We start from the raw sequence: 12,602 nt of genomic DNA, 5'->3' as shown, positions 1-12,602 counted from the left end.
TAGGTCAATCGACGGACCGTCGATTGGGTCCATAAGTCGAGTCTGCCCGACAGGTCTTCAATAAAACGAGCATAAATTTTTACTCGGAGGTCGGAATTTAGCAAACTCGGTGGCGTTGGAAAGATAATTCAATTATCTATCATACCATAGGTAATGGGACACACAATTCCTTTTGTGCTAAAATTTATGACCATATGAAGTTGACCCATCAATAATCTTCATCTAACTGACTGTTGACCCTCATCTACGGTCAGTCCTACGAACCGTGGATCGATTGACGGTTCGTGCTGGTCAACCGTCAATCGGGACTGAAGCTGGGCTTTTGGGGCATCGATCCACGGACACGAACTACGGTCCGTGACCTGACCTACGGACCGTAAGTCCGGCCGTGGGTCAACACTTAGCCAAATTTTCTGACTGAGTCTGGAAGGGGTTGCAGTAGTGAACCACGGACCACCAGCACGGGCCGTGGTCTGACCTACGATCCGTGGATGGTGACCGTAAGTTGCACCTGCAACTTCTCGAAATCTGTATTTTTGGTCTGTTTCGAATACGGGGTGTTACAAGAGGTGAATAAGAGTGAGAAATATGCACAGGAAACCTTGCCAGGAGTAAGTAACAGTCTATTTTTTCGAAAAGGAGAAATTGGCGATTGGAAGAATTATTTGACAAAGGATATGGCAAAATTCATTGATGACAAAACGCTTGAGAAATTTAAATCTTCGGGGTTGACATTCGCTTCTTCAGTAAAGTAATTAAGAGGTTAATGTACACCAAATAATAAGGAAGAAACATATTGAAGAACATCTCATCTATAGAATGTAATTTTAATTTCGTTCTTCTTTATTCATCATGTTTCTTCTGTTATTTTAAATAAATTCTCAAGTACCGTATCATTATTCATGAGTATGTTTCCAACTCTTGTTGAATTTTTGTAATTAATATATTTTTAGAGGATTTATGGCAAGTGCATTAACATTTTAAAAGAGTTTGAGTAACATAAATATCACTACGAGGTACATTAATACTGGTATTCGTTATAGTATATAGTAATGTATCCCTCAATTACTTAATGTGCAGTGTATTAAATTGGTCGTAAGCTCATTAAATTTCTACTAATTAAAATAAAAAATGTTAAATAAATCCTTAAACTGATACTAAAAAATAAAAATTCAACTTCTTAAATTTTAACAAGTTATAAAAATTTAAATTACCGAATAAAGAAGATAAATAATTAATGCACAGACATAGAAACATATTATTTATAAGTCAATTACAAATACATGACTCTTTAAATTATATTTATAGTAATATCCTTCTCACACCTTTTTTTTAAAAAAACGAGAAAAAAAAATGGTACACCTTTTAACTAGCCCTTTCACACGACTGTATATGTTTAAGTATACCAGCTCAATTTTCCTAAAACAAATGTCTTTTTCTTTTTAAAAGATAAAAATAAATAAAGTAGCTAAGTATGTACAGATTAATAATTATTTTTTAAAAATAAATAAATAATTAAATTTATACAAGGAGTGATTAAGAAAAATATTGAAGTTATCAACTTATTTGTTACAACTTAAATTAATCGAAAATATATTATTATACTCCCTCCGTTTCAAAAAGAGTGACCTGGTTTGACTTGGCACAGAGTTTTTAGAAAATAAAAAGATTTTTGAATCTTGTGGTCCTAAATTAAAGTTATATCAAATGTACTAAATTGTCCTTCAATCTTGTGGCTCTAAACATGTCACGTGGAAAGCTGAAATTAAAATATTACCAAAAAAGGAAAGAGGCCATTCTTTTTTAAACAGACTAAAAAGGAAAGGAGGTCGTTCTTTTTTAAACGGATGGAGTACTAATTTATTTTTTTGCAAATAAAAATAAAAAAATGCTGAAATTATATAAAAACTAAAATTTGAATCTTATATGTGCAGCAAAGAAAAAAAAAGTAGCACAAGAGATTAAAGAAGTAACACTTGAGAAAGAAGATGCAACAGACATAATGGATATTGCTCTGCCTCAAATGTTTTCATGACATCAGTATCCAAAGTAACACGGACCAGACGATGAAACTAAGGTTTGAATACTGAATAGATTGTATCGTTTTACGGTGTTACACATTGTCATGCATCAATAATTTGAAAGATAAACTTATAAGAAAAATGGTAAGCAGTGGTGGCTCAAGCTAATTTGTAGCCTAAAACCAAAAATAAATCGAATATCTAACTTTTAATTATTTTTTTATTTTTTATTTATAAGATGTAAAGTTTTAATCTTGTGGTCTTAATTATATCATGTGAAAGTTAAATTTAAAAATTGACAATAAAAGAAAAAAATATTATTTAATGTTTCAAAACAAACTAAAAAAGAAAGAGAAATAAATTAAAAAATATAGAGTATATTTTTTCGTTAAAAAGGTTTATAATAATTTTATTCTTACTAAAAAATTGGCCCTTCAAATTTTGGGGCATAAGACAGATGACACATTTTTAAAGGTATTGAGCTGCTCATGAGAATACGAGATAGATCTACTCATAATAAGTAGGATAAATAAAGGAAAATATGGGACTATTAAAATAATAAGTAAAATGAGAAGAAAAAGCAGGTAACCACCCCATTACAAAAGGAGACTTTTTGTGTTTACCTTAACCTTAGTCTTTGTTTTTTATGACATGGTCCCTAATGAATTGTCATTTTATCAGACAAATATGCACAAGTACACAACAGCGGTTTTCATGGATATTCTTCATAATAGCTCTATTATGTCCATAGCAGCCACCATTCTCTCACTTGTCTTTTGTGGATTCATATTTCATCTTCTGACCAGAAAAGTAGATGCCAAAAAGAGATACCATCCAATCGGCGGAACCATTTTCAATCAGCTCATCAACTTCCACAGGTTGCACCATTACATGACTGATCTTGCTAGCAAGTACAAGACTTACAGATTGATTAGCCCTTTCAGGAGTGAGATTTATACTTCTGACCCTGTTAACGTCGAGTACATTCTCAAAACTAACTTTGACAACTATGGCAGGGTACATAATCGATCTCCTTGAAATCCCCATCATTTCTTTATTTTCGTATTGATTAGATTCGGAAAACTTCATCATTTTGCAACTTTTGCATTCATGACTTTGAAGTTGAGGACAAGTAGTTTCTTGTAGATTAAATAATTCAAAAGTTTCTTATTGAGTGATGTAGACAGATTTATTGAGTAGTGCTGCAGTTAAGCAATCTCTTTGTTTAATGTGAATCAGATCTGTCTATTTTAGCTCTCAGCTGCAATTTAGTATCAAATCTTGGGTAAATTCGAAGGATTTGGAGTTTGGAAACAGGAAGTTGACTTTCTTATCTGGCTGTAACGTTAACTATCTAGTTGCAGTTTAGTGAGGCCTCTATCTTTTTTTCAATTATGCCTCAGTTTCCAAATTAGTTGCAGTCAAAAACTATATGATTATACTAGTCTACTGTAAACAAATGATACTTGGGTTGCGAATTGAGTATTTTTGTATAATCGACAGGGGAGGTATCATTACAGCAATCTAAAGGATCTGCTAGGGGATGGGATTTTCACAGTTGATGGTGATAAGTGGCGAGAACAGAGGAAATTGTCAAGCCATGAATTCTCGACAAGGGTCTTGAGGGATTTCAGCAGTGTGGTCTTTAGAAAAAATGTGGCAAAGCTTGCCCATATATTGTCTGAAGCAGCCAGTTCTGAAAAGACGGTGGACATTCAAGTAAGTCTTAATTGAACAACCCTTTTTTGTTTTCACCAGACAATTATACACAGTTTCATGAATGCAGGATCTTTTCATGAAAGCAACTCTAGATTCTATATTCAAAGTTGCCTTTGGAGTTGAGCTAGATAGCATGTGTGGTTCAAATGAAGAAGGCAAAAAGTTTGGCGATGCATTTGACAATGCAAGTGAAATGACACTCTGGAGATATGTTGATATCTTCTGGAAGATTAAAAGAACTCTCAATATCGGATCAGAAGCCAAGTTAAGAAACAATATAAGAACTATTGATGAGTTTGTTTATAAGCTGATCCACAGAAAGACTGAACAGATGAATAGACCAGAAGCTGATTTATCTGTAGGTTAATCGTCTTATATCTACTACTTTTATTAATGCGGACAGATGCTAATTAGACATTATAATCTTTTTCCAGTTGCAATGGAAGAAAGAAGACATTTTGTCAAGGTTTCTGCAAATAACTGGAACAGATCCAAAGTTTTTGCGTGATATAATATTGAGCTTCATAATAGCTGGCAAAGATACAACAGCAACCACCCTTTCTTGGTTCATATATGTGCTATGCAAGTACCCTCATGTACAGGAAAAAGTAGCACAAGAGATTAAAGAAGCAACAGCTGAGAAAGAAGATGCAACAGACGTAACGGATTTTGCTGCCAATGTGAGTGAAGATGCCCTTGAAAAGATGCAATATCTTCATGCAGCATTGACCGAGACTCTTAGGCTCTATCCTGCAGTTCCAGTGGTAATAAAGAACTTATTTTATCATACATCACCGGCCAATTAGATGCATGTTATAAAGTTGTTATTTTTGTTTTCCTTTTACTGCAGGATGGAAAAATATGCTTTTCCGATGACACCTTACCCGATGGATTCAGTGTGAACAAAGGGGACATGGTGTCTTACCAACCATATGCAATGGGAAGAATGAAATTTATATGGGGTGATGATGCAGAAGAATATAAACCAGAGAGATGGCTTGATGGGGATGGTTTCTTCAGGCCAGAGAGCCCCTTTAAATTTACAGCTTTCCAGGTTGGTTAAAGCTCCTTGTCAGTTTTACCATCATTTGTCAAAGAATCAAAGATGAAATGCCTACCACCATCAACTTTCTTAGTGCATTTATACTGTCACATTAACTAGCCAAGTCATTCTTCTGTTTATAAAACAGGCAGGCCCGCGAATCTGCTTGGGGAAGGAATTTGCTTTCAGGCAGATGAAGATATTCTCTTCTGTGTTGTTAAGTTACTTTGTTTTCAAGTTGAGTGATGACAAGCAGACTGTCAACTACAGGACAATGATTAATCTTCACATCAATGGGGGACTGCATGTTCGTGTCTTTCACAGATAGGGCCATTAATGAGAGCCATACATATGATAGGATGTCATTGGTGAGCTCCATATACCAAAGATAGCAAACATGACAGTGCCAGCCCTCTTCTTCCAGAATGTAAGAAGTTAATCAAATAATACAGAACAGACCAGAAGGTGTCATTGTTACACATTTTTCTTGTTTTACCCTCCTGTAACTGAAATTGCTATCGTTCTTAGATGGTATATAAAATCTTTTATCATTTAGCCCTTTGGTTAGCCTCATTTTGTGTTGAATGACAAACATGTAAGTTTATTCAATCCATTTTGAAAAGAATCGTCATTTTGTCTACTAACTGTCAATAAGGAAGACACAAAAATTTGAAATCTAATCGTTAGTTGTGAGGGCTTATTAGAAACTTCATTAAGCTGTAAGTGGTTCAGTGCCAATTGCTTGAACGTCACAAGCAGAGATGTTGAACAAGAAATTTCACATAAATAAGCAACCTTAAGATTTTCTTCCTTCTGGTGACTGATATGTAGTTAATACAGTTCTTTGTTTGATAGATGTAAAGCTTCTATAATTATTTTTGCTTTAATTTATGGGCATTAACTTGCTTTGAAGACGATAAACAACAGAACTTCTCAGTTCCAATGACCAGCAGGATTCAGTATAACTCAGGTTCATTGGAAAATTATATATACACGTACCTTTACACACAGTGTGTGCGAATCTGTGTGACACGTGTCTCAACTATGCCTCCATGCCAAAATAATAATAAAAAATGAAAAAAAAAAAAATTAGGAACTGAGAGAAGCAATTAAATAAAGATGAAAAAACATATCTTACAAGAGAACATTTACAAGGGAGTATCTTGACTGTTATTCCTTGATACTTAAGTCCCAATACACTGACTGAGAAAGGGGTAAACAGAAATGAACAAATGGCTAAATTTCCTATACTCTAACATCAAACAATTGGACAGCATGTACAACTATAACGATTTTCAAACCAAAATAAAAATAAAAATGCTGAACAGTAAAAAACTACTGGACAGCCTTGTGGTTTACCTAATACATTACACTCATGTTACACGTCGAAATGTTGAAATGTTATCCTCATCGCACAGTGATTATGATACAGTCAAGAGATGGAGCTGTCGCGTCAGTTACGTATCCAAATTGCATGACCCATAGCAGCACCTTTCATCTTGTAAGATATAGATGTAATTTTCATCAGGAGAAACTTTGGTTAACCCTTTGTAAATCGAAGTCCAGTATCCTGAAACCTTCACTTCATAAGAGGGCTGAGTCCATCACCTTCCCAACCCAGCTTAAGCATTTGATCTACTACCTTCAAGCTCAACTGCATATGGATATGGATGGAGAATCAACACTAAGATGTTTATAAGATATAGAAGCCCAAATTGCGCCATATTATAGGAGCCCAAACTATGAGATTGAATAAATCCTCCCATCGCACAGAGGTTGAAGTAGGAACTACTATACTGTTTTTATCAAGTACATCAGGTTAAAGCTACCCAGCAAGATTACATTGCATAACTCTTGTCCAGAAAACCTCAGTAATCAGATTGGCGGGAATCAAATTATGATCATCAGTACTGGTTTAAAAGTAACAAGGGTACAAGAATAGTAAAGTAGGTTTTGGCTATTAGCTTCTTGGAAAAGAAATGACGAGCCAGTTCTCAGTTGATTAAGATATGGCATATATATATGAAACAAACACTTTTCTTTAAATACCTAAACACAACAACAAATAAGTAGATAAAAAATGCATACATATAGAATAAATTCAATCCTTATTTCATATGTTCTGTTTTATTGTATTTCTTATATCAAACAACTAAATTAGCAATTTAGCATGCATGTTACAGCGCTCAGGGTGGTAAAAAATTGGTATTCAATTTCTAAGATTTTTTTTTTTTTGAGAATGAACAGACTCAATTTCTCCAAAAATATTAATCAGGATAAACTTTTTCCACAGCCATGAGCACCGAAGTTTCCAGCTTCAAAAGCTCTCACCCCTCTTACCATCTATACTCACCATGGAATTCATTTGACACTTCAACAGGGAGATTCTCTTAGCAGTCATTTTCCAGTACATAATCCTGTAAATTTTCTTCTAACGGAATGGAACTTGGGGGATACTCTAATCTTTTATTTTGTTTCATATTATGTGGAGGCGGGGCCCGTGGGGTAGGGAAGAGAAGAAATTTCATGAAAGAGTTGATAGTGTGACACAGACAAGTGAGGATATGGTAGATCAAAACTATCATTCTATATTGTATGTCCAAAGGTTAAGGTCACATCTTTTACATAATAAAAATATTCAAAAAGGGAAATGATATTCCACAAAGAACTGTTAAACATAACTATCAAAGAGATATCTCATGGCCCATTAATATCCACAAAATGCAACTTGACACGAAATCAAAGGTGTGTAGGGCTTAAAGAGTCACATGAACTGCACTAACATTTCATATATCTACTCACTTGGAGATATTTATAGAAGGAAGAAGATAGGGGTGAAATCGGAAATAGAACCCAAAAGTCACCATTAGCAAAACACTCTTACCACAAAGAGAGAGTATTCAACTTACCGCAGGATCTGTGAAGATTATCAACTGCCTATCAGCTGTCGATAATAAGAGATTAGTGTTATCCTTGTTCAGAGCCAGAGCCATAACATTTTGACCCTCTCCAAGCTTCATAATGTGAAATACCTGCAAGCCAAAATATCAGCTTCTAGTTCATACATATATGCAAAGCATGGTGGGAAATGGGTCCTATTATCAAGCAACTAAGAAAAAGGGATGTCTAGTTGCATTGGTTAGAAGGTGCTAAGAAGCAGCATACACAACCCAAACTTGGCAAAGCAGCAAACAAACAAACTAGACGGTCTGCCTTACAGCTCCTCACTTAATGGTGCCAGTATTAACTTGGACAGGAAAAGAAAAAGAAAAATAAGGTCCAAAGAAAGGCTTCATTATACCTTTAAAGTAAATATGTCGAGGAAGCAGATTGAAGGGACAGAGATATCTAATCTATTTCCTTCACTGTTTTCATCTAATTCTCCATCAGAATCTCCAAGTACTGGCTTTTGCCACTTCATAGACTTGTTGTCCAATGGTCCATCATTTTCAGAATATGGATTTACCCCAAGCAAAGCATTTTGTCCATCAACAGAAATCTCCATGCAACTAATGGTGGAGCAGGGAGGAAACTGAGTCCTAGCAATAAGAATCCCATTAAGAGTAAAGGTGCTTATTGTTTTATGGAATTTGCTCCAAGCCATTATAATTCCATCAGATGACAGACAAACAGAATGTGCCTCCACTCCAACTAGCCTTCTGACCAATCGACCCCTTCTTATGGTATGTAGCAAAACATCTGACGAACTGGAGCATGAAACCACAATACCAAGATCTGAACTCACACAGCAACATAATATTTCCCCAAGATGGCCTCGAAGGACATGTATGGGACCCTCAATTCGATGCCTCTTACTTTTATCTCTCGAGCTGTTTGGTGTAGTACTGGTTGAAGGTGTGCTTGAACCAGTGGAAGCCTCTGATGTGCTGCTGCTGCGCGGTGTTGACGCCCTATTTATTCTCCAGAGAAGCACGGTGGCGTCTCTAGACCCTGTTACAAGATAATTGCTATCTGAAGACAAAGCCAGGCATGTTACAGGAGCACAATGTCCTCTGGCTACTTCTAAAGTTTTTGCCCCATCTGATGATATCAGTCGTACGCTGTTGTCTACATGGCCACCTAGATTCAAGTGCAGAAACTCCTATTAGTCAGTATGTTTAGGTTTCAGTAACAACATACACATGCAATACTGATCTCCCTTCATTGGGAAGTCTTGCACTCAAATTATTCAATACTTTTTAATTAGACTCTTTTTTTCCCTACCAACTAAGGAACCCCCGGACATCATAAATCAAAACAACTGAAGTTCTAGACTTCTGACACATGATTTCCAGACACAAGCTCTCTAGTAGTTCTAACTTAATAAATGAGATAAATGAAGAAAATAACAAAATGAACACTAATATATACTCCCTCCCTTTTCACTTTACGTGGTAGTGCTTGACTGGGTATGGAGTTTAACAAAGAAAGAAAGACTTTAGGAACTTGCCGTTTCAATCATGCAATGACATTTCTGTGGCTGACATTTCTGTGGCTATAAAAGCATGTCATTAAAGACAAAATATGAAGTCTCAAATTTAAATTGTTTCCCAACAAAGGAAGGTAATAGGTATCATTCTTTTGGAACAGATTTAAAAAGAAAGAATGCAACTTCAAATGGAACAGGGAGAGTAATTCCCAACCACATTTGCAAAACATCAAAAGCAGCAAATCGGCTAAGGAATCTTGCCTTAGGTAAGTGAGGGTTGACCACTAAAATATTGTTATAAGATGGAAGTATGCAAACTATTCACTAACCCCCAAAACAATAGAACAAATATAAAGATATTTCTAATTGGTGGTAATGAACTAAAATATCATTCTTTCACAACGGTATTTAGATAACTAAGATATTTTTTAGATTTAAATAAATAGAATATATACTGCTTGCCTGTAAGAATTTCTTTGTCACATGTAATTGCAACTACAGATGAGCCTCTGATTCCAGAAGCTGCAAATGCCAGGGCTTGAGGGAAATGCCATTCCTCTGACTCAGAGCCAGTTGGCCCCTTGAACATTCGCATGAATGTTCCACCAGCTGAGCTAGCACCAGGTTTTCCATGTTGGAAGAGGAAAGGTGCTCCCTGACCATCTGGTGTATTTGGTTGCCATTTATGCTGAGCTACGTGAGCAGCCGGTGCATTTGTATCAACAATTACAAGGGAATCAGAAGAAGCCTGCATCGCTGCAGCAGGTAAGTTGCAGCGCTCAGGGTGGGGAACCGTATATGGTTTAGCAGCTCTAGGATTCCGGAATATGGTCTGCACAAATGCGAGAAGTACCAAGGTTACATTTGAGCCTACCAATTATGATAACATATTACTATTTAACTGAAAAATGAACCATACCATCTGCTAAAAACAGCATTATGGATTATCATAAAAACAAGATACACTGAGACCTTCACACAGAAGGGAACTTCCAGGCTTAACAATAAGTTCTCTAGATTCATAAGACAAAAAAACTAGCTCAAGAGAATAGGATACAGCAAGAAAAACAAAAAGAAATTATGGTTCCCAAGAAGGGGTTCAGGGGAAAGTGTGACTTGAAAGTTTGACAAAATAAAATATAGAGGCTCGGAAATAATGGGACACATAAACATATAAATTACTGGTGATATTCTACCACCAAGGTGGAAAGATAAACCTACTCATAAAATTGGCCGAAAATGGCTAAGAGAACTTGTGTTCTTCAACCAGACAATTGAGTTCCTTTTTCTTTTCCTAAAGAGAGTTAAATGACCTACAACAATTAAACACTTCACCCTTCTATACGAGCGAAAGATAGACAGTACTAGATTTACGGTTCCCTCATATTAATTAATTAAAAAGATAAAACTACTAGTACTCATTTGGGTCAACTTAAATTTTACTCTTATATATGTTACAGTTGACTCTGAAAACTTAAATGGAGAGAACTATGAATGCAAAAAACTCACCTGTAGCTGGAGAACTTCTTCCAGAGGCATCCTTTTCATGTGTGGGACAGTAAGAAGTTGAGATGGTGTTTGTCCAAAGTAAGCAATCTGATCTTGCATAGCACGCTGCTGGACCTTTTGACAAGATTTAGCATTTCAAAATCACTCGTACTCAAGTCAGTGGAATAACTAAAGCAAAAAGAACAGGAACAAAAGCATACTGGATCAGTTATCTTGTCAATATCCACTGTTCCTTCATACGTCAAGTAAAAGAAAACATTATTTGCCTGTATAGCTTCTTTTCCTCGTTGCTTATACCTGAATATGCAAAGAATTTTATTTGAAAAGAAAAGACAACAATTAATGGAAATACCCAATTTTAATGCACCCAAAACAACTTAGGCACACTTCAAATTCTCAAGGAAAGCAATAACAAAACCTAAGCAAAACTAAACTCTGTAAATGATCTTTCCAAGTGAAAGACAGACAAAACCTACCCAAAAATGAGATCAATCCATTCATGTAGATGAGCAGAGACGTGCTCACTCTCAAGTGCCATCCGATGTTTATGAATAAAATCAACTTTGTTTTTAGCCCAAGGTGGAAGCCGCACAGAGTCTGAAACAGAGATGAGAAACAAATGATTACAGTTGAAGACCAGGACAAAATTTAGCTCTGTATGCTGCTATATACAATAAAACTGTATTTCATACCCAGCTTTTCTCCCAACTGTGTCGTACCAAATTCAATTGAATTCTCATTTGTTAGCATCTCTGGAAGATAAAATAGCTCCGGAACCTAGGTATTAAGAACAATATCCCATTATGAATTTATGAGCACATGGAGTAAAATCTTTAACTGACTCCAGAAACAGCAAAAGATAACAAATCATTAGCAGCGGAAAGCATTATCTGCATCTTCTGTCTCTAATTGAATCTTACTACCCTTTCCAGGACATGCAAATTGACGTTCAAAATGGAATATTTTGTCACTTTATATATCACAAAAAACAAAAATTAATCTATCATTTCACTTCAGGACCCACTTGATATAAAAGTGGTTAGTTGACTATCCAACTTGAAAACTCTACTAATTTGCTAATCCCCCTGTTTCAGTTTATATAGGCTATTTCCTTTGTAGTGTGCTCCAAAGGAATGACCCCTTCCTAAAATTGGAAATAATTAATCTTTGCTTCCCATTTTACCCTTAGAGACAAGCTTTTAAAGCCAAATAAACGTTATAACGTGTTCAACTTAAGTTTTAAAAGTTTTAAAGCCACATAAATGTTGTCATGTTTAAGACCACAAGTTCCAAAAGTTCTCATGTCTTTCTTAAACTCCGTGCCCAATCAAACAGGACTGAATAAAATTAAACAGAGGCAGTACATTTATCTCAAGAATTGAGTATGTCAAATAATAACATTCAATTTTCTTTTGAGATGGTAACAATTTATAATAGAAAGCACAAAGGTTGCCTGACCATAATTACCGAGACATAGTCCAAAAGTATACACAACGATAATATAATCAAATGGTAACAGAATAGTGAGGTGGCAGAAGAAATATAGTTCATACCAACTCTTTAACATCACTCATCTCCTCAAGAACACTTTTCCAAGTGGCAGCAATATCTGAGAACATCCTGTCTGCATGATCAAATTTGCCACCTTGGAGCTGAATAGATAGGGTAGTGAAGGGCTCCAGCCTGATTAGATAATATAACACCTGGTGTACATAAAATTCATAGCAATGTCTTAGAACAGAATCTGTAAATTTACTACTGACTATGTTCACACTCAAGTGATACATATTCAACATATAATAAAGAATAGAGGTGGAATAATCTATGTAGCAAACCAAGTCAGAAAAATTAAATATGCAAAAGTGTTAGTAAGTCGAGAGAT

At 35.5% G+C, this 12,602-nt stretch overlaps 3 protein-coding genes across 3 annotated transcripts in view; 2 read left to right on the top strand and 1 right to left on the bottom strand.

The window, feature by feature from the left end:
• Positions 1 to 787, top strand: part of LOC107062274 (cytosolic sulfotransferase 18-like) — an 8,231-nt gene extending 7,444 nt beyond the window's left edge. Inside the window, exon 2 of the mRNA XM_015312720.1 lies at positions 570 to 787. Coding sequence (XP_015168206.1) covers positions 570 to 755 — 186 coding nt within the window. The 3' untranslated portion in view covers positions 756 to 787. The remainder of the gene's footprint in view (positions 1 to 569) is intronic.
• Positions 788 to 2,674: 1,887 nt separating this feature from the next.
• Positions 2,675 to 5,343, top strand: LOC102606010 (cytochrome P450 704C1-like). Its single transcript, XM_006339454.2, has 6 exons — positions 2,675 to 3,038; positions 3,525 to 3,740; positions 3,808 to 4,098; positions 4,175 to 4,504; positions 4,591 to 4,794; positions 4,931 to 5,343. The coding sequence occupies exons 1-6, from the start codon at positions 2,709 to 2,711 to the stop codon at positions 5,108 to 5,110; spliced, it is 1,551 nt and encodes a 516-aa protein (XP_006339516.2). The 5' UTR covers positions 2,675 to 2,708; the 3' UTR covers positions 5,111 to 5,343.
• A 526-nt stretch (positions 5,344 to 5,869) lies between these two features.
• LOC102605679 (BEACH domain-containing protein C2) overlaps positions 5,870 to 12,602 on the bottom strand; it is a 36,366-nt gene continuing 29,633 nt past the window's right edge. The window contains exons 23-31 of the mRNA XM_006339453.2: positions 12,274 to 12,423; positions 11,413 to 11,497; positions 11,197 to 11,317; positions 10,921 to 11,017; positions 10,721 to 10,834; positions 9,674 to 10,043; positions 8,084 to 8,862; positions 7,692 to 7,814; positions 5,870 to 6,436 (exon numbers count right to left, since the gene is read on the bottom strand). Coding sequence (XP_006339515.1) covers positions 6,362 to 6,436; positions 7,692 to 7,814; positions 8,084 to 8,862; positions 9,674 to 10,043; positions 10,721 to 10,834; positions 10,921 to 11,017; positions 11,197 to 11,317; positions 11,413 to 11,497; positions 12,274 to 12,423 — 1,914 coding nt within the window. The 3' untranslated portion in view covers positions 5,870 to 6,361. The remainder of the gene's footprint in view (positions 6,437 to 7,691; positions 7,815 to 8,083; positions 8,863 to 9,673; positions 10,044 to 10,720; positions 10,835 to 10,920; positions 11,018 to 11,196; positions 11,318 to 11,412; positions 11,498 to 12,273; positions 12,424 to 12,602) is intronic.

The sequence above is a fragment of the Solanum tuberosum genome, unplaced genomic scaffold, assembly GCF_000226075.1.
Source record: "Solanum tuberosum cultivar DM 1-3 516 R44 unplaced genomic scaffold, SolTub_3.0 scf00010, whole genome shotgun sequence".
Taxonomy (NCBI): Eukaryota; Viridiplantae; Streptophyta; class Magnoliopsida; order Solanales; family Solanaceae; genus Solanum; species Solanum tuberosum.
The sequence above is the reverse complement of the archived record's forward strand: the minus strand, read 5'-3'. Positions and strand labels throughout refer to the sequence as shown.

Coding starts and splice junctions, on each gene's coding strand:
- LOC102606010 (XM_006339454.2), top strand. CDS start 2,709: ATGCACAAGTACACAACAGCGGTTTTCATGGATATTCTTCATAATAGC. Junction 3,039..3,524: donor ACTTTGACAACTATGGCAGG/GTACATAATCGA, acceptor TATAATCGACAG/GGGAGGTATCATTACAGCAA. Junction 4,795..4,930: donor TTAAATTTACAGCTTTCCAG/GTTGGTTAAAGC, acceptor TTTATAAAACAG/GCAGGCCCGCGAATCTGCTT.